This window comes from Euprymna scolopes, chromosome 21 (assembly GCF_053919585.1).
Source record: "Euprymna scolopes isolate OS-2025 chromosome 21, ASM5391958v1, whole genome shotgun sequence".
Taxonomy (NCBI): Eukaryota; Metazoa; Mollusca; class Cephalopoda; order Sepiida; family Sepiolidae; genus Euprymna; species Euprymna scolopes.
In genome coordinates, this window is record NC_136502.1 from 18,597,846 (window position 1) to 18,618,089 (window position 20,244).

The 20,244-nt window shown below is 27.8% G+C and overlaps 2 protein-coding genes across 2 annotated transcripts; both read left to right on the top strand.

The window, feature by feature from the left end:
- Positions 1-60: 60 nt before the first annotated feature.
- On the top strand, positions 61-9,335 carry LOC145242035 (protocadherin beta-16-like). Its single transcript, XM_080104930.1, has 4 exons — positions 61-187; positions 5,724-8,161; positions 8,695-8,836; positions 8,945-9,335. Exons 2-4 carry the CDS (start codon positions 5,741-5,743, stop codon positions 9,193-9,195), a joined length of 2,814 nt encoding a protein of 937 aa, XP_079961056.1. The 5' UTR covers positions 61-187; positions 5,724-5,740; the 3' UTR covers positions 9,196-9,335.
- A 1,184-nt stretch (positions 9,336-10,519) lies between these two features.
- Positions 10,520-20,190, top strand: LOC145242027 (protocadherin alpha-3-like). The gene is made up of 5 exons (XM_080104920.1): positions 10,520-10,648; positions 12,618-12,704; positions 16,580-19,016; positions 19,550-19,691; positions 19,800-20,190. Coding segments are annotated over exons 2-5 (2,832 nt in total). The 5' UTR covers positions 10,520-10,648; positions 12,618-12,702; the 3' UTR covers positions 20,051-20,190.
- The last annotated feature ends 54 nt before the right edge of the window (positions 20,191-20,244 follow it).

Consider the following 20,244-nt stretch of genomic DNA (forward strand, 5'->3'; position numbering starts at 1 on the left):
CACATCATACTTATTAGGACTTGACATTGTTCATATATACAATTACTCAAGGCACACTAACATACATATGCACACACATACATAATAACAGCCTCTTTGTTTCGTTTTCATTCTATCAGAAACATTGGATAAAATACAATTTAAATTGTCTGATATTCTAGAACCGAGAAGATCATAAAAAGTTAAGGTAAGTTAATAATTAAAATTCATTAATAATCATTATGGAGATATTTTAAGCAGAAATATTTTTTACCCTAGATAAACATTTCATATTTCTTTGGCACATTAAATGTTTTAGACAGAGAAGTGAAATATACCACATTATTTTGTAATAACTTTTGATTTATTTTCTGGCTTTATTTTACTTAAAGAATTTTAGAATAACTTTTATTATTATTAGTTGCTCCAACCAGTTTTATTTCACAAACGTTTTTATTCATTACTTTTCTTGTATACTTTTATATTACACTAATTTGGCAGCCATCTTTCTGTTATTCTATTTATTGAATGACTATATTTTCAATGCGTTTTATAGATGTAATTTGCAAAAATTCTTATTATAATTTACTCTTTTGTGAATAGAAAATATTTTATCATTAAATTAAAAGCACCTATATATAAATATGTTAAAAACAAAACATGTAATGATATTTGTCACACTTGACGAAATTCATTAAAAGTATTAAAAAGCTTAAATATATATTTTTTTAATTTTTCATTTATGTCATATTATAATTATCACATTTGTTTAATCATACTTTTTTTATACTATGTACAGAAAGAAATAATCTTAAATCTTAAAACTCATAGTGATGAGTTTTACAAATACAAAAAAAAAATATCTTCATATAATTTTAAACTGATGACGTTTTGAAAATTAACCTTCTTTAACATACTAATAATAACTGGGAATAAAGTCACCTATCAAAAAGGCAGAATTGTTATTAGTAAAACATATCATGGTATAAAGTAAAATATTATTTTAATACTTTAAAAGCATTTTAGTAGTGAGTAGTATATGATGTACTAGTTTATAATTTACGTAATATTATTACCTTATATATTTCTTGTTTTTTTTTATTTAAATATCTTTAAATGATGAGAAATAAAACATTATTTTGTCAATATATTTATTAATTATGCCGCTTTGTGGCTCTCTTGTTTTAATCAATAATCTAATGTCAACTTTAAAATAAAAATATATATCATAATATAGATATAAAATATGTCTGAAAATTTTATCAAATAAAATCTTAAAATCTTTTTTGTATATTTATTTTTACCATTATTTCTGAATACATGCAGTTAAGTTTTAAAATTATTTACTGTAGAACTTTTTTAATCTGATAAGATAGGTTTTTAGAAAAGTAGATTAATCTTTCAGAAAACTCAAATTATCTTGTAGATTTAGTTTTTGATTTTTTGTCAATATATAGTGTGAGGAAGTATTAAAAATGTGTTCCATATTTAGAAAAACGATGAATTATTTTACATGTCTTAAGTAAGTTACCTTAATTTTTTTTATAGTAGAATGGTTGAACCTACAGATTCCAGTCTATACTTATAATTAAGATATTTTAATCATTTTATTAGTCTTGTCACTTTTCTTAATACACATTTTTATTTTACTATTATATCCCAATTCATTTTTCTATTATTTCCCAAATTGAGTACAATATTCTCTGTAAAGATTTAGTAGTGTCTTTAATATTCCAACAATAACATTTGCTCCCCCAATATTTCAAATTATCCATTAATTATTTTATTTGTCTTCGAGACAATAAACAAATATGATTAGTCATATTCTTAAACTATTTTTAAAAATTTATTTAAATTATGAATAAATGTATAATTTAATAATAAAATAATTTATTCACAATCAATGACAAATTGCAAGAAATTAATAAACAGAGAAATTCTTATAAGAAAATCTAGTAACACTGATTCAAATTTAATTTTATCAATGAAATTACATAGTTATTGTTTTAACCCACAAATCATTACATTTTTTTTTTTTTCAAAATGTATTTTATTATAAGGAATTATTTGATATTTTTGTAATTTTTCTAAAAATATTTTAAAATTGATTTTTTTAGAATATAATGATGTGTATAATATAAAAGTAATTAAAAAATAAAATAAAATATAAAGTATTATATAAGAAATAATAAGGATAAATATAAAAGTCGAATGATATATTTGCTTCTTTTGTGGATGATGCAAGGGAAATAACTAGGGGTAGGTTATTTTTATTTATGCTTCTTGCTTAATAAATATGAGAATATAAATTGTTTTATAACATGTTATGTGTATTTGACTGTGATAATTCATGTTTTTTTTTTGTTTGTTTTTTTGCAATAGTATCAATTAGATATACTGCTATTTCATATTTATTAAAATTGTTATTTTAAAGAAATGTAAATTCCATACAATAAAAAATATATAAAAATCAATATTTGTAAATAAATGAATCATCATCATCATGCAGTCCGTCAGTCTTGACAATGACTAGTTGGGGCCTCAGTGCTTTTTCTGTCAGTATTGGCATAGTCTCACTCCATCACCTTGGCTCCAAACTTGCTTGTGCAGTTTAGGTGCAGTATCTGTTGTGAATCAGATAGACACCTTCTGAACCTCCAATGCTCATGTCCAGTGAAGCGAACTCGTGACGACTGGCAGCAGAGGAGGCCGCAGCTTCTGGCTGAAAGTAATCTCAGTGAGGTAAACAGTGGCCCTATCGTGTCCATTACTATGCCTTTTCTTTCTGGATGAGATTCTATAGCCTTTTAAAGAAAACTGCAAGGCAGCAATAGGATTTGAAGTCAGAGTTCCCATCTCTTAGCCTTTTTCTGTGATAAGGCCCACAAGGCAGTGGTGTTTTATTTTGGGGTTGGTTCCCCTAGTCTTCGCCCAACCAAGGGCACCCACAAGACAGGCGGGTAGGGGTTGGTAGTGTGCCAAGGCATGTCCACACATCGGTGGGCCATAACGCATTACTTCTGGGGTCCCCTACTACTCAGAGATCTCCTACAAGTTTAACCTGGGGCCGCAAGGCACCCAGTTACCGTGTATGGCCAACATGGAGGTACTATAGGAGTCTTGATGATGAAGAGGCTATGTGCTGGCAGGAAAGACATGCATAGCTGCTCCCTTTTCACCACGAGGTTAGCCAGCGGTGTTAGCTGGAAGCAAGAAGGCATGCAAGCATGAACTTAACACTAATTTATACCTAACACACTAGATGCATCACATTCCCCTGCCGGATTAAGAATCTAGACACACACAAAAATAAATCAATAAACCTCTTTTCAAACCCTAAGATTTGTAGGACAGAATTCACCTAGTTTTTGTAGCACTCGGCAGATTAGATGCGCTGAATGACTTTTATGACAAGACACTATTCTGTGCTAGTTTTAATCAAGTCAAGCTAATATCCATATATACAAGTTGATTGAATGTGTGCTTGTGGCTCTTGGTGTTTCAAATGATCACACATTTATTAAGGTAAGGATGGCATATTGTTCAATATCTGAGGAAAACAGATATTCCAATATGATTTATTAACAACCTTTAAGCGATTCCTTATATTTTTTCTATCTTTCATAAATTTAATGCTGGAAGAAATACTTTATTGTCATTAAATTTATTTTAATTTAGTATAATATGAAAACAATCCTGACATTTTAGTTACTTTAATTTCTCTATATTTTTATTTAATTAAATATATAACATGAATACAAATTAGTATTAATTAATTTTTTCATGCACTTAACCTATTTCACTTGTATTAAATATATAACTGAAAGGAAAAAGTTATAGGTTTTAAATAATTTATATTTTTCAGAAAAGTGAATTGCTTATAAAAGATTGAAAATTGTTATATATAAAAATTCTTTAGAAATTTAAATGTTTTTCATGATAAATTATGTTAACCTTTTCTTAAATGATTAAAATTTGCAAATCTTTTGTAAAAATATATTAACAGTATTTACTTTGTAGTAAAAAGCATAAAATCTACCTTATGTATTTTTGCAATGAATGAAACAAAACAATTTATTTACTTTCTTTAAAGATCTTATATTTTATGAGACGTAAAAGTAAGTAAAAACTCATCAGATATAATCAATCAAAATTGATATCAAGCAGTTATGTTTTGCAAAATTTTAACTATAAAAAGTATTATTGCATTTTAATCGTGTTACTAGTTTATGAAACTTGTTATTATTAAATATTTTTGTTGAACTATATTTTAAGATACAGTTTTGATACAAACTAACTAAACTATTTTTTAAAATAAATATTTCAATCAATTGAAAAGAAATAATTTAAAATGAATATTTTATCATTAGTTTAAATAGATTTAATAAAAAATCAACAAAAGTAAATTGCTATTTTTATCTTGTTCAGTCTAAAGTTTGTTTATTTCTACTTTTGAAAATCTTAGTTATGGAATATCTAATCACTTTTTCTAAAATAAAATTGATAGTAAATTATAAATGTAATTATTTTTTTATCTTTGACACACATTTAAAAAAAAAATCATAAAATAAAATAAACTACAGACAACATTTTTTTTTTAATAGAAAATGCATATAGTTTAATACACATTTCTGCATCATTATTTTACGAATTTACACCTCGATATTCCAAAGCAGATTAAGTCAAAACAGTATAGAGAAATGTGTGCAGAACAGGAGACTTCAATGGTATGACCACATTGAAAGATTGGTGAAAGTCCTTGGGTTTGTAAATTATGATATAGCAGTATTAAGGTCAGTCCACAGGAGAAGCCCAAAGAAAGCATTGAAGAAAGTGATAGGAATAGATTTGAGAAAAATAAGAATAAATAAAGTCCAAATATAAGTTAATTTGAAAATTAATTTCTAAAAGCTGTCCAACGTATGCAAGCTTGTAAAAGTCATTAAATCGAATATAATGAATAATATTTTAATAGATATATAGACCATGATAAAAATACTTTTACAAAATATTAAAACCTTTAACAATGAAAAAGGAAATAATGACTGGTTTTTTACTAATAGTTTGAAAGATTAAAAACACGAAAAGAATTTATTGTTTGATTGTATACAAAATCCAGTTTTTGAAGAATAAGATATATGAACTGATTTTCTTTCCACATTGAATAGAAATATACTATAGGTACAATAAAATCTAAACAAGATTTGTTTTATATGGTATAAGTAATTTAGATAATTTAAATGTTTAAATTTTCTGAATTTCATCTTTAATCTTTTTTTAGTTTTAAGTTATACTGGAAAGAAGAAAATTTTTTTAAAATATTGTTTTATAAAAAATCATTTTCTAAATATGTGAATTAAAAAGACATGGTTATTTCGTTTTTAAATTTCTAGAATGTGAATGAAAGGTTGTTAACAATCACATAATCTTCTCAAATTATGCAATTTTGAATTGAATTTAAGTTTAAATTATGTGTTTAGATTTCATGAACCAAAGGATTCAAATTGTTTTCTTACTTAAATGAATAAAGATAGATTCCAAAATAGATGTAAAATTTTTATATTAAGAAAGATCTTACTTTTATGGTTAGGAAATTAATATAAGAATGTTTCACTTCTTCCAAAATCTATTAAATTTCAATTAAAACTATTCATCAAGTGAATTTATAAATATTAAAATCCTTTTTATATGAAAGTAACTTTCTCATCATAATCCCTCATTAATTGCAATGATTTTTTTTTCAGTTCTTACCTGAAAGAACATGAAAACACATGTATATACTCTACTGATTGTCCTTCCTACCTGTTTGTGTGCTGACCTCATCTATAATGTGGAAGAAGAACAGAGTCCCGGCACATACATTGGTAATATTGCTAAGGACACAGATGTCATGGATAGCACGCTTTCAAAGGATCAACATATCACCTTCACGCAACATAAAAAAGGAAAATCTCAACTCTTCCGTGTTGCCAAAAATAGTGGAAAACTATTCACAGCACAAATATTGGATGCCGAGTCTTTGTGTACTTTCAATACAGAATGTTTCAAAATGATTGATGTTGCTGTGAGAAAAGACAAATCCTTCATCAAACTTTTAGAAATTAAAATAATTATCAAAGATGTGAATGATCATAAGCCAACATTTCCTAACGAGCAAATTTACATTAAATTTGATGAAGGTTATGGAATGGGTATGAAAAAATATATTCCACATGCCATGGATAAAGATATCAGTGGTCAGAATTCACAAGTCAGTTATGCACTAAAGAAAAATGCTGGCGACCCATTTACATTATCAGTGTCTAAAACTTTAGTTGGAACATCAGATCTTAATCTTATACTACAAGAAAATTTAGACAGAGAAGTCACAGACACTTACGTGATCCAAGTGATTGCAAAAGATGGAGGATCACCACCAAAACAAAGTGTTTTAGATGTTCACATTACAGTCACAGATATCAATGATAATACTCCCATCTTTTCTCAAAAACTCTACAATGTATCTATCAAAAATGAACCAAGTGAAACATCTCCTGTTGCTACTTTAATGGCTACAGATTTAGATTCAGGACAAAATGGTAATATTTCCTACCATTTTAATTCAAAAACATCAGATTTTGCTAAAAGACATTTTAAAGTTAACCCATTGACTGGTGAAATATTTTTATACAAAGAAATTCCAGTTGGACAAAAGTTAACTCAAAATTTGTATGTAGAAGCTACAGATGGAGGTCAGCCTCCATTAAGCTCTTTTGCTATAGTCAAAGTGAATGTGATCAACCAACAAAATAATGCTCCTAAAATAAATGTAAACTTTTTCTCATCTTCATCTACAGAAAACTCAACAACCATTTCTGAAGACATTGAAGTGGGCAGTTTTATTGCATATGTGAAAGTAACTGACCATGATGCTGGTCAGAATGGAGAAGTTATATGTGATCTCCATCATGATAAGTTTAAACTGAAAAGTCAAGGATTGAACAAATATCAAGTGATTCTGAAAGACCCATTGGATAGAGAGACAGAGGAAAATCATGACATCACAATCAGCTGTGAAGATATGGGATTCCCACCACGCCATAGTGAGAGTAAGTTTTCAATTAAAGTGATGGATGTGAATGATGTGAAGCCGAAATTTAGTAAAGCAAGATACAAATTCCGTATCAATGAGAACCAGAAGGCTGACATTGATGTCGGCTCAATCAATGCATCTGATCCGGACTTGGGAGCTGGAGGGGAACTGATGTTTTCTCTGCAAAGAAATAAGCATAAAAGTGAAAAGGTGCTGCTGCTGCTGCCTTTTGTGATCACAAAAGATGGTTTTATTTCAACAAGTGAATCATTGGACCATGAATTACAAGATGTTTATAAGTTTGAGGTTTTGGTGAAAGACAATGGAATGCCATCACTGAATAATACAGTGGATGTGATTGTTGAGGTTGAAGATGAAAATGATAACAGTCCATATTTTACATTTCCCAGTGTTAATCCACACAATGTGGAAGTTGTGTATTTTGCTGATGAAAGCAAGAACGTGACAGTTGTGAGGGCACATGACAGTGACAGTCAAGAGAATGCATTTCTGAAATATGAAATAAGTGCAGGCAATGAGAAACAGTTGTTCACGATTGACCATTACAGTGGTTTGTTGTCTTCTACGGGTGCCCTTACCAAACAAGATGCCGGCTCATATGAACTGGAGTTTGTAGTGAAGGATAGTGGTATGCCAGTTTTATCAGCCACAACTACAATCTTTTTGAGTCTGCTATTGAAAAACAAGAGCTCTTCTTCTTCTTCTTTGGAAAGAGTAAATGGCGTGCTGCAAAATGGTGAGTCTGAAGAGAAAGTGCATCTTAATATGGTGATTATTATTACGTTATTGGCTGTGATGGTGACTATCATTGTTACAGCTTCAATTTCGATCTGCGTGCTTCGCTGTTGTAATGCTGCAAGTGTAGATGGAGATGATGTTTCTAATAGATATGTGAGTGAACAAAGACATTTGATGTCATCTTCTTATCGAGGGAGCTCTTGGCCAGATGTTCCTACTACAATGATAAATGATCCCAACTTTGGTAGGAGTGCTGAGGAGATGGCAGCGAACAGAAGGGAGTCATACCCAAGGTTCATCAACCAATCACCAGTTATCAGACCAAACAATTCTGTTGACATTACTAGTCAGGTAGGAAACATGATTTTTATCAATGATTATTGAAACATTCTGAGATCTATGTAAACTTGTACATAAAAAAATTCAGAATATTTAGATATAAATATCATCTACTTCTTAAATTCATAATACTCATGTAATTCTAATTGATACATAAAAACATTTCTGATTTACATGGTAAATTATTTTGTTTATTATTAAATGAAATATTTTATATAATTTTTATTCTTTATTATTATTATTATTATTTTTTTTTTTTTTTTGCTCTTAATATTTTGCAAAGTTTACCTTTTCTGGTCGTTTATCATGTTTATTCAGCACCATTTTTCATATACTGCATGTTCCATTTCAAGGAAAAGTATTGTAAATTGATCAATTTTTACTCAGAATAAATAATATATAAACAATGGTCTATGCACATATTTCATAATTTATTTGGCTTTTGATTAACAGTAAAGCTTTATAAACTTTATGAAGTTTCTCATCTGAATTAAACATTTTAACAAAGAAATATTTAGAAATGATTTTCAAATATTTTGTTGTAGATGACACCTGGATTTCAAAATGGTGATAAGAACACATTGGTGACTCCTTATTGTCCAACATGGACATCTACATTGTCTTCTCATGCTGATAGTGGACGTGGTTGGAGTGAAGTAGGCACAGGATATACAGAAGAGATGACAGGTAAATAAACACTTGATACTTAATAAGGAAATTTAACTTTTAAAAATATATTATCTACATATGAATAGCATGTGATTATATTATTGAGATTTGTTTGTTTGTTTTCAGATCATCTTATTCCACAATTCTTCAAGCCACATGTTGGGCAGGTGAATATGACAGATAAGAGGAACATAGAAGGAAACTTTAACTACCCAAATGAATCAACAATTTCAGCCAGATGTTTTTCAAAAGCAACAAATAATGCCAACAATTTGTTGAGAGAAGAAACAGAACAAAGATCACATCATTTATCAGACAGCATTCAAATTACTCACAATGCAAGACCACTGCCTCCTGTACCACATAAAATACACTAAGCATATACTTTCAACTTAACGTTTGCTTCCATTAAAAATTTTTTCTAAGGATTTTTATATAAATTATATTTATAAATGAAATGAGAAAGAATGAATAGAACTTATAAAAATTCTGAACCACTTCATAAAAGAATTACGTAACTGATCTATTTAAAGTTACTTTAAATATATTGATTATTGCTTCGTATGTTTACTTTACTGTTTTATATCTTTAAGTTTTACTTACCATATATGTGTTAGAAATTTACTGCATAAATTTTTATCAGTCTGTGAAGTTTTATAAATTATTATCACTCTATAAATTTTAAAATGTAATGAGATTAAAAATGCCTAAGACAGTTAAAAATTCTGAAGAGTTTGATAAAACTTAGATATTTAGATTTTTAAAAATTATTCTAAAAGTAGATATACTAACTTGACTATTTAAAAATGGTTAATCTTTTTCCATTTACTCAATGACTAATTAATACATTCTTATTCTTACTATCTTTGTGTTGACAAATTAACTCTTCAATCATTTAAGATTGTCATCTTTTGTTTTAAGATATTAAAAAGTTCATTTTTTCTTTATAAAATTAAGCATACTTGTTATGCACAAAATATTTGTCTTGCAAAGCAATCATTTGCTAAAGTGTATATTAATTGCAAGAATATTATTTACTTTGTAAAATTTTGTATAAAAATTAAAAACATTTATATATAAACCTGTGTTAAAGATGGGAAAATGTAGTCATTTTGTCAACATTATTAAAACTCATCTAAAACATTTAAAAAGTTAAAAATAAATATAGAATTTAAAAAATAAAGTATTCTATTGTGATTGTTTTCTATATTAAACAAAAAAAACTGCTATTTATGCTGAATTTATAATTTAAGATTTTTTGTATAAAATTCTGAATTTAATAAAAGTTAGGTAACAAAAAATATGGTTTGTTTTGTTTCAGTAATATAATTGATATTTAAATAAAAAAATAAACCTTGTCTTTCTAATCTGGAGAGTTGGAAGTAAGGAGGAAAGAAGTTGATAAATAGACAAATAGAAATGTCTACGCATTGCATGATGGGAAAAAGAAACAAAGAATAGCTTTTAATTTATAAAATCGCAGGACAATTTTTTCTTTTTCATTGCAAAAGAAATATTTAAATTAATTTAACTGTCAACAGAAAAAAATAAAATTTATTTTACTGTATTTTCAAACATACATTATTTGTGTAAGTTGCATCCATTACAAACACATCATACTTATTAGGATGACAGAGTTGATATACACTTACAATTATAAAACAGCACTAAGATACACATATATGCATACACACACACACACACACACACACACACGCACACACACGATGACAATGTCTTTGTTTTGTCTTCATTCTCTTCAGAACACTGGATAAAATACAATTTAAATTGACTCAAATTCTAAAACTGAGAAGATTAGAAAATATTAAGGTAAGTTAATCATAGAAATTCATAAAAAATTATTATGGAGATATTTTAAGCAGAAATATTTTTTACTTTTGAAAAACGTTTATATTTCTTTGACATTTTAGAGGGTGTTAAGAGAAAAGAAATACACAATTATTTGTAATAACATTAGATTCAATTTAACAGTTGTTTTAATTCCAAATATAATTGAAAAATAAGTTTTATTCTTATCAATTGGGCAGATTATTTGGAGATTAAATAGTTTTATTCGTTGCTTTTCTTGCATACTTTTATGTTTCACTAATTTGGTAGCCATTTTTATCTGTTATTCTTTTTATTAAGTAACTATGTTTCACATGTATTTCATGGATGTAATTTAGAAAGATTTCTTACTTTATTTTAAATAAAACCAACCTACTCTTTTACAATGATTAAATTAAAAAGTGTTGCATATAAAGTTGTGTTAAGGAAGAAAAACGTTTTCATATTTGTTTGCCTCAACAAAACCTATTCAGTTTATAATTCCTAAATTGTTAATTTTAATCATAGTTAATATAAATTTGCTTCTTCATTAATACAATATACTTTGATTAATTTAATTAATAGACTTCCTGATTAATACAATATTTTGTTTTAGTAGTATTTTTATGTGGAGAAAAAACAAATGTAAGTTTGACAGGCATATTTATCAAATATTTTAATTTGATTTTAAAGTTTTCCTTCTCTGATATAAATATACTGAACAGAAATAAAAGTACATGTTTAAAAGTCACAATTATGCTTTGTAAAACGTGTCATGGTAGATAAGTCACTACTTATTTTAGTACCATAAAATTATTTTCAACAGTCAGGCATCATAACGTTCATAGTTATTATAATTAACATAATCTCTTGATTTACTAGATATATATTCATGTTATATTAAATTGCTTTAAAAGATGCAAAGCAAAAAAAAATTCATTTTTGATTGAAATGTCTAAATTTTACTTTTACCTCTGAGTGTTTTTTTTTCTACCATTATAAATATTTACTCGGTTTTATTTTTTAAATTGGATGACTGAAATCTCTGCCTTAGTTTAACTTGGTTACTTTATATATTGATATTTGGTGCTATTAAACTTTCTTGATTCAAACAATTTCATTTCAGTTAATCCCTGCTTTGTATTGTCTCCTCTTACCAGTGTTTTTGTACGCAATATTTTTAACTCTTTCAGAGTATTCATATATACCAGATATCTTAAATTCTTGAATAGCTGATATTATTTTTAATTTCTATTTATTTATTGTAAACATGCTCTTCAATAAATTATTTTTCAAAACATTTGTTACAGTCTTCTAATTTAATTCTCAACCTAACCTAACCTTAATTAACAAGCACTCAAACTAAAGATTACTACTATAAGATTTTACCCTTAAATACTATAATGGCCCTGAAATGTGGATTCATTTAATGTTAAATTTATATACAACACTTATTGTGATGATAAATTCTAAAACAGTTGCTTTTTTTTCTGGATATTCATATGTAATCAAAAAACAAAAAAAAGTAGACTCTCAATTTTTGGAGATTTTAGGATAAGCTGTTAATCTACAAATGTATTAAAAAAACATTTTTTATTATGGTCAGGAACATAATGTAACACTATAGTGATTGGCAATTCAAAAACGCAGATTGACTGAAACGAAATTTGCTGCAGAAGAAAATTAAAAATTACCAGGTATTTTAATAATACATTGGTCATTATCAAGAAATAAAGGCTATTAATAAAATAATTTCAAATAAAAAAAATCAATTGAAATATGAAAAGAAAATTATTGAAAAAATTGGTAACAGTGAATGCAATTTTATTTATTTTCATAAATGTATCAATTAAATTAATAAATTATTGTTTTAAAATCATCCTTCGGAAATTGTTAGATTTTCTTGTGCAATATTGTTTTTACATTTTACAAAATTATTTAACCTTTCTTTTATCTTTATATTTTTTCAAAGGAATCAATTACAGAATTAAACATTGAGGGGATCTTTCACTAATTTTAATAAAGAAATACAACGAACAAACGTAAAAGTCAAATATATGTAAGTTTTTTTCTATTTCCATAGTTGTTTTTGAGATTAGATTGGTTTTATGCCATTTATTTTATGATTTCTCTATCTATATGTATCGCTTGTGTGTGTGTATATATATATATATATATATATATATATATATATATATATATATATATATATATATATATATATATATATATATATAATATATATATATATTATACTAAAACTAAATTATTCAAGGTTTTTTCTGTATGTTTTAATCCCATTAAAATATTTCTTAGGTCTCAAATTAAGTATATTTTTGAAAAAAAAAAACCCTTCATTTCAATTATTTTAATTAACTCACCAAGCGATCTATCACTCTAACTCCATTTTACTGTGTTATATGACTCTTAACTCTTACTGTTATGCTGTAACTAGTTTGAAATCTCCATGTACACATGAAAGGTCAAAATTTGAATCGCAGTTGATCATAATCAAAATAAGACTATTTTCCAAAAGAATCAAATTATGTAAAATTATGTTTGAATGTATAGATTAATAAAAAATTCTGTAACCTAAAATAAACAAATCCTACTTTACATGATTTATTTTTATCATTTATTTTTCATTATTTTTCTAAAGTAAGTTACATTATTGAAGATATATTCAGAGAATGATTCTTTAAAAGATTATACTTATGATTTTTTTTTTCTAAAATTAAAAATATTTATATTGAGTTTGTTAGCCAAGTATATTTTTTTCATAAAACAGTTTCTGTGTGCAGTTAAGCCTACTGTTTCCAAATATGATCTAGAAAATCTTAATGCCAAATTTTTAATTTGAATTCAATGCTGTAAGAAGAGATCAAATATCACTGGATAATTCTGCATAATGTATACAACATTAAATATTTGTCCTTGTTTCAATTTTTGTATAAAAAATCCTCTATTGAACATAGTAAGTTATAATAATTAGGATGTACAAAAGAATGATGAAAATATAGAAAGCATCTTATCATTGTATTTTATTTTAATTTTACAGATTGAAACACTAAAAGTTTATTTCTATATAGAAATAAAATACGTATTTAGTTTGTATTGTTAGATATTCCTTCTCACACCAGACTGCATGGGAAGTAAGCATAAGACATTACCGAGTGTTACTCCCTCTGAAGTCCGAGACACTTGCAGCACCCAAAATATCAAAACTGGTTTTAGAAGTGCTCATTTTAGTGGTTTCATTTAGGATTTCTACATGTTGACCATGTAGCAGTCCTGTTATCTTTAGCTAAAATTTATATTGGAGATGAATTTATGACTCTGAATGAAGTAAAATATTTATAATGTTAATTTATTAATTAAAAGTGTATGCATTACAAGTATTATGTGTAGGTATCCAAAATACTATCTAAAGACAAAGTTAAAATTTCCATCTATTCGCCTTGAATTCACTTTAACTATTGAATATAGCTAAAATCATGTTGACACAATTGTTTTTATAAAGTCACCAATAGTTAATCGACTTTGAGGCTAGTACTAAATAGGTGATCATTTGGGAACACCAGGTAATTAATGCATGCAAGAAAAGTCTCTTCAGATTCATCTACAAACTAATCAAATACAAAACGCATACGTTTTCAACATAAAATGACCCAACAATGATTGGCATGCTATAAAACCCAACAACAACATTGTCTTCTACTAAAACTATTCATATATATATATATGACTGGGTTCAAAAACAGCCTACAGAAAATGGACTCTGATTTATGAAAGTATGATAGGTTATGAAAAGGAAGGGTTATAAAGAGATAGCTTCGAATTTGGGGGTATCAAAACCAAAGCAAAATATGATGAAAGTAAAAATAAAATAGATAAACCCCATAATTTATTATACCATACCTGTTCACACTGAAACACTTATCACAATATTCTGTGGATCTATATAAAAAAAACTTTGTGACATATTTCCATTCTATGGAGGTCAGGTGTGAACGAACACCCCATAATTTTATTATACCATATTTCTTCAAACTGAAACATAATTATCAAAGTATACTTACGCAGAAAGATATGAAAAGTCTTTATTAAAGTTTGTGCCTATTTCCATTCTATGAAGGCCAGGTGCAAACGTAGACCCAACAATTTTATTATACCATCCCTATTTAAGTTAAAACATACTTATCAAAGTATTTTTATGTACATCTATATGAAAGAAACACTTATAAACGTTCATTTTTAATTTTTTATTTCCATACTTTGTGGATCAGGTGCGAACGCAGACCCTACAATTTTAATGAACCACCGTTCTGCCAGATCAAACATACCCATTCCTGTGTCTCTATACATCTTCTATCATTATATGCAATCAGTTTTTTAAAATAGTCAAGGAAATATAGGAGCCTATTCGTGACCAGATACACACACACACACATTCAGCTTTATATATATATATATATATATATATATATATATATATATATTCACATGTATATCTATAGAAGATGATGACGTTAGTTCTTTCCAAGTCCTCCTTCATTCAGTGTCTGGTATTTGCAGTTTTGATAAGCAATCAGCTTTGTCAACATAAACTACTTTGTTATATCTAAAAGTTTGAGCCTGAGTTTATTATTTACAGTTTGATATTAGTGAGCTATTAGAATGAACCATGCTATATATTTTAAAAAGAATGCAAAATTACTCTTTAATGATATACTTTTGAAAAGAGTATAATATAATTCAAGTAAAACACTGACAAATTTGTTTATGATGTATAGTTTGTATATCATTCTTAATATAAATGTTATTATATAATTACTCAAAAGAATATACCTTTTTATGAGCCTATGATCACCATATTGTTTTAACTTCAGTTATCAATAACAATCTATTTTGTTAATTAGTGAAAGATTTGATGGTATGATTTTTCAAAATAATAAGATTTTTAAAATTCAGTTTCATAATTTCCAAAGAAACTAATAATCAGCAGCCCTAATGGACACTTACATTGAACAAATATTATCAAGTAATCTATTTTAGTGAATGTGTTCATAAACACAATCAGTGGACTATATAATAATTCATCTTATGGGAATCTTCTCACTTTATATTTGTTCGTGGATTTACTAAAATATCTACATCTTTTTAATTAATGAAACTTAAAAACATTTAAATTATAATATTTCATCAGAAAAACTTATTCTAAATAGTAGCCTCTAATTGAAAGAACAATTAACATTTCAGCAATTCTTTTGCATTTAGCTTTAGAAATATATTCATCAATGAATATGATACTAATATATATATATATATATATATATTGCTCTTTCTGTGCACCCGATAGTTTTCACTTTTTAAGTATATTAATATGTGATGGTTCTAAAATTGCTTTATTTCCAATTTATGTGTTAAAAAATTTTGTGTGCTCCTATGGATATATTCTTCAGCATTGATACCTTCAAGTTAAGGGGAAATAACTCTCATGGTTTTTATTTTCTAACTGAATGTTATATTTTTATTCTTTTACACTTTTATTTCAGGAAGACATATTCATATGATGGAGAAATTGTTTGATGATTATAAACTTCAGCGTAGAATTTTTAATTATTACTTTTACTCATTATTTAAATTAAATTTTGATATGAAAAATTCTGTATGTAAAATCTAGATAACTAAAAGAATCACAGATTATAAAAAATGTATTGGATAATGTTTGTGTATGCTTATCTTATTTATTATAACTAAAATACATATTTTAGACATACGTTTTGGAAATACTCCATAGTGTAATATGATGCAATTAAAATATTGACATGGTAAGAAATTCAATTTCATATGTAAAGTTTTTTTTTTTTATTATTAAAATATAAAATCATTTTTATATAAAGATAAATGATTTTATTTTTGTCTATTATCTAGGTTTCATATAAGCATGTTGGTGTCAGCTCTTGTTCCACTATTTCTCTTCCATACCGGTTTATGTGCCAACCCTGTCTACACAGTGGAAGAAGAGAAAGGTCCTGGCACATACATTGGCAATATTGCTGATAGTTCACATGTGATGGATACAATTGCTCTAAAGGATCGAAAACGCATCACCTTCACACAACTCCAGAAAGGAAGTTCTAAATTATTTCGGGTTGATAAAAGCACAGGAGAATTATATACCGCACAAATATTGGATGCAGAAGCTATTTGTACATATAACAGAGAATGCTCCAAAATGATTGATGTTGCAGTCAGGAAGAGCAAATCATTTATAAAATTACTTGAAATGAAAATTATCATAAAAGATATTAATGATAATCAGCCAAAGTTTCCTGATAAACAGGTTAAATTACAATTCTCAGAAGATGATAGAAAAGGTGCCCGGAGACAAATTATTAATGCTATTGATAAGGACATAAGTTTTTTATTTTCCCAAATAGCTTATGAATTAAAAAAAAATGCTGAAGATCCATTTACATTGTCAGTGTCAAAAACTCTGCTTGGAACATCAGATCTTAATATTATATTAGAAGAAAGATTAGACAGGGAAATAAAAGATTCATATTTGATCCAAGTGATTGCAAAAGATGGAGGGTCACCACCAAAACAAAGTGTTTTAGATGTTCACATTACAGTCACAGATATCAATGATAATACTCCCATCTTTTCTCAAAAACTCTACAATGTATCTATCAAAAATGAACCAAGTGAAACATCTCCTGTTGCTACTTTATTGGCTACAGATTTAGATTCAGGACAAAATGGAAATATTTCCTATCATTTTAATTCGAAAACATCAGATTTTGCTAAAAGACATTTTAAAGTTAACCCATTCTCTGGTGAAATTTTTTTCTCCAGAGAAATTCCAACTGGACAAATATTAATTCATAATTTGTACATAGAAGCAACAGATGATGGCCACCCCCCTTTGAGTTCTTTTGCTATAGTTAAAGTGAGTGTGATCAACCAACAAAATAATGCTCCTACAATAGATGTGAACTTTTTCTCATCTTACTCTACAGAAAACACAACATCCATTTCTGAAGACATTGAAGTGGGCAGTTTTATTGCATATGTGAAAGTAACTGACCATGATGCTGGTCAGAATGGAGAAGTTATATGTGATCTCCATCATGATAAGTTTAAACTGAAAAGTCAAGGATTGAACAAATACCAAGTGATTCTGAAAGACCCATTGGATAGAGAGACAGAGGAAAATCATGACATCACAATCAGCTGTGAAGATATGGGATTCCCACCACGCCATAGTGAGAGTAAGTTTTCAATTAAAGTGATGGATGTGAATGATGTGAAGCCGAAATTTAGTAAAGCAAGATACAAATTCCGTATCAATGAGAACCAGAAGGCTGACATTGATGTCGGCTCAATCAATGCATCTGATCCGGACTTGGGAGCTGGAGGGGAACTGATGTTTTCTCTGCAAAGAAATAAGCATAAAAGTGAAAAGGTGCTGCTGCTGCTGCCTTTTGTGATCACAAAAGATGGTTTTATTTCAACAAGTGAATCATTGGACCATGAATTACAAGATGTTTATAAGTTTGAGGTTTTGGTGAAAGACAATGGAATGCCATCACTGAATAATACAGTGGATGTGATTGTTGAGGTTGAAGATGAAAATGATAACAGTCCATATTTTACATTTCCCAGTGTTAATCCACACAATGTGGAAGTTGTGTATTTTGCTGATGAAAGCAAGAACGTGACAGTTGTGAGGGCACATGACAGTGACAGTCAAGAGAATGCATTTCTGAAATATGAAATAAGTGCAGGCAATGAGAAACAGTTGTTCACGATTGACCATTACAGTGGTTTGTTGTCTTCTACGGGTGCCCTTACCAAACAAGATGCCGGCTCATATGAACTGGAGTTTGTAGTGAAGGATAGTGGTATGCCAGTTTTATCAGCCACAACTACAATCTTTTTGAGTCTGCTATTGAAAAACAAGAGCTCTTCTTCTTCTTCTTTGGAAAGAGTAAATGGCGTGCTGCAAAATGGTGAGTCTGAAGAGAAAGTGCATCTTAATATGGTGATTATTATTACGTTATTGGCTGTGATGGTGACTATCATTGTTACAGCTTCAATTTCGATCTGCGTGCTTCGCTGTTGTAATGCTGCAAGTGTAGATGGAGATGATGTTTCTAATAGATATGTGAGTGAACAAAGACATTTGATGTCATCTTCTTATCGAGGGAGCTCTTGGCCAGATGTTCCTACTACAATGATAAATGATCCCAACTTTGGTAGGAGTGCTGAGGAGATGGCAGCGAACAGAAGGGAGTCATACCCAAGGTTCATCAACCAATCACCAGTTATCAGACCAAACAATTCTGTTGACATTACTAGTCAGGTAGGAAACATGATTTTTATCAATGATTATTGAAACATTCTGAGATCTATGTAAACTTGTACATAAAAAAATTCAGAATATTTAGATATAAATATCATCTACTTCTTAAATTCATAATACTCATGTAATTCTAATTGATACATAAAAACATTTCTGATTTACATGGTAAATTATTTTGTTTATTATTAAATGAAATATTTTATATAATTTTTATTCTTTATTATTATTATTATTATTTTTTTTTTTTTTTTGCTCTTAATATTTTGCAAAGTTTACCTTTTCTGGTCGTTTATCATGTTTATTCAGCACCATTTTTCATATACTGCATGTTCCATTTCAAGGAAAAGTATTGTAAATTGATCAATTTTTACTCAGAATAAATAATATATAAACAATGGTCTATGCACATATTTCATAATTTATTTGGCTTTTGATTAACAGTAAAGCTTTATAAACTTTATGAAGTTTCTCATCTGAATTAAACATTTTAACAAAGAAATATTTAGAAATGATTTTCAAATATTTTGTTGTAGATGACACCTGGATTTCAAAATGGTGATAAGAACACATTGGTGACTCCTTATTGTCCAACATGGACATCTACATTGTCTTCTCATGCTGATAGTGGACGTGGTTGGAGTGAAGTAGGCACAGGATATACAGAAGAGATGACAGGTAAATAAACACTTGATACTTAATAAGGAAATTTAACTTTTAAAAATATATTATCTACATATGAATAGCATGTGATTATATTATTGAGATTTGTTTGTTTGTTTTCAGATCATCTTATTCCACAATTCTTCAAGCCACATGTTGGGCAGGTGAATATGACAGATAAGAGGAACATAGAAGGAAACTTTAACTACCCAAATGAATCAACAATTTCAGCCAGATGTTTTTCAAAAGCAACAAATAATGCCAACAATTTGTTGAGAGAAGAAACAGAACAAAGATCACATCATTTATCAGACAGCATTCAAATTACTCACAATGCAAGACCACTGCCTCCTGTACCACATAAAATACACTAAGCATATACTTTCAACTTAACGTTTGCTTCCATTAAAAATTTTTTCTAAGGATTTTTATATAAATTATATTTATAAATGAAATGAGAAAGAATGAATAGAACTTATAAAAATTCTGAACCACTTCATAAAAGAATTACGTAACTGATCTATTTAAAGTTACTTTAAATATATTGATTATTGCTTCGTATGTTTAC

Excerpts from the sequence above, each read along its gene's own strand:
- LOC145242035 (XM_080104930.1), top strand. The coding sequence starts at position 5,741 with ATGAAAACACATGTATATACTCTACTGATTGTCCTTCCTACCTGTTTG. Across the intron at positions 8,162-8,694 it reads CTGTTGACATTACTAGTCAG|ATGACACCTGGATTTCAAAA; the intron begins GTAGGAAACATG and ends ATTTTGTTGTAG. Across the intron at positions 8,837-8,944 it reads ATATACAGAAGAGATGACAG|ATCATCTTATTCCACAATTC; the intron begins GTAAATAAACAC and ends GTTTGTTTTCAG.
- LOC145242027 (XM_080104920.1), top strand. Across the intron at positions 19,017-19,549 it reads CTGTTGACATTACTAGTCAG|ATGACACCTGGATTTCAAAA; the intron begins GTAGGAAACATG and ends ATTTTGTTGTAG. Across the intron at positions 19,692-19,799 it reads ATATACAGAAGAGATGACAG|ATCATCTTATTCCACAATTC; the intron begins GTAAATAAACAC and ends GTTTGTTTTCAG.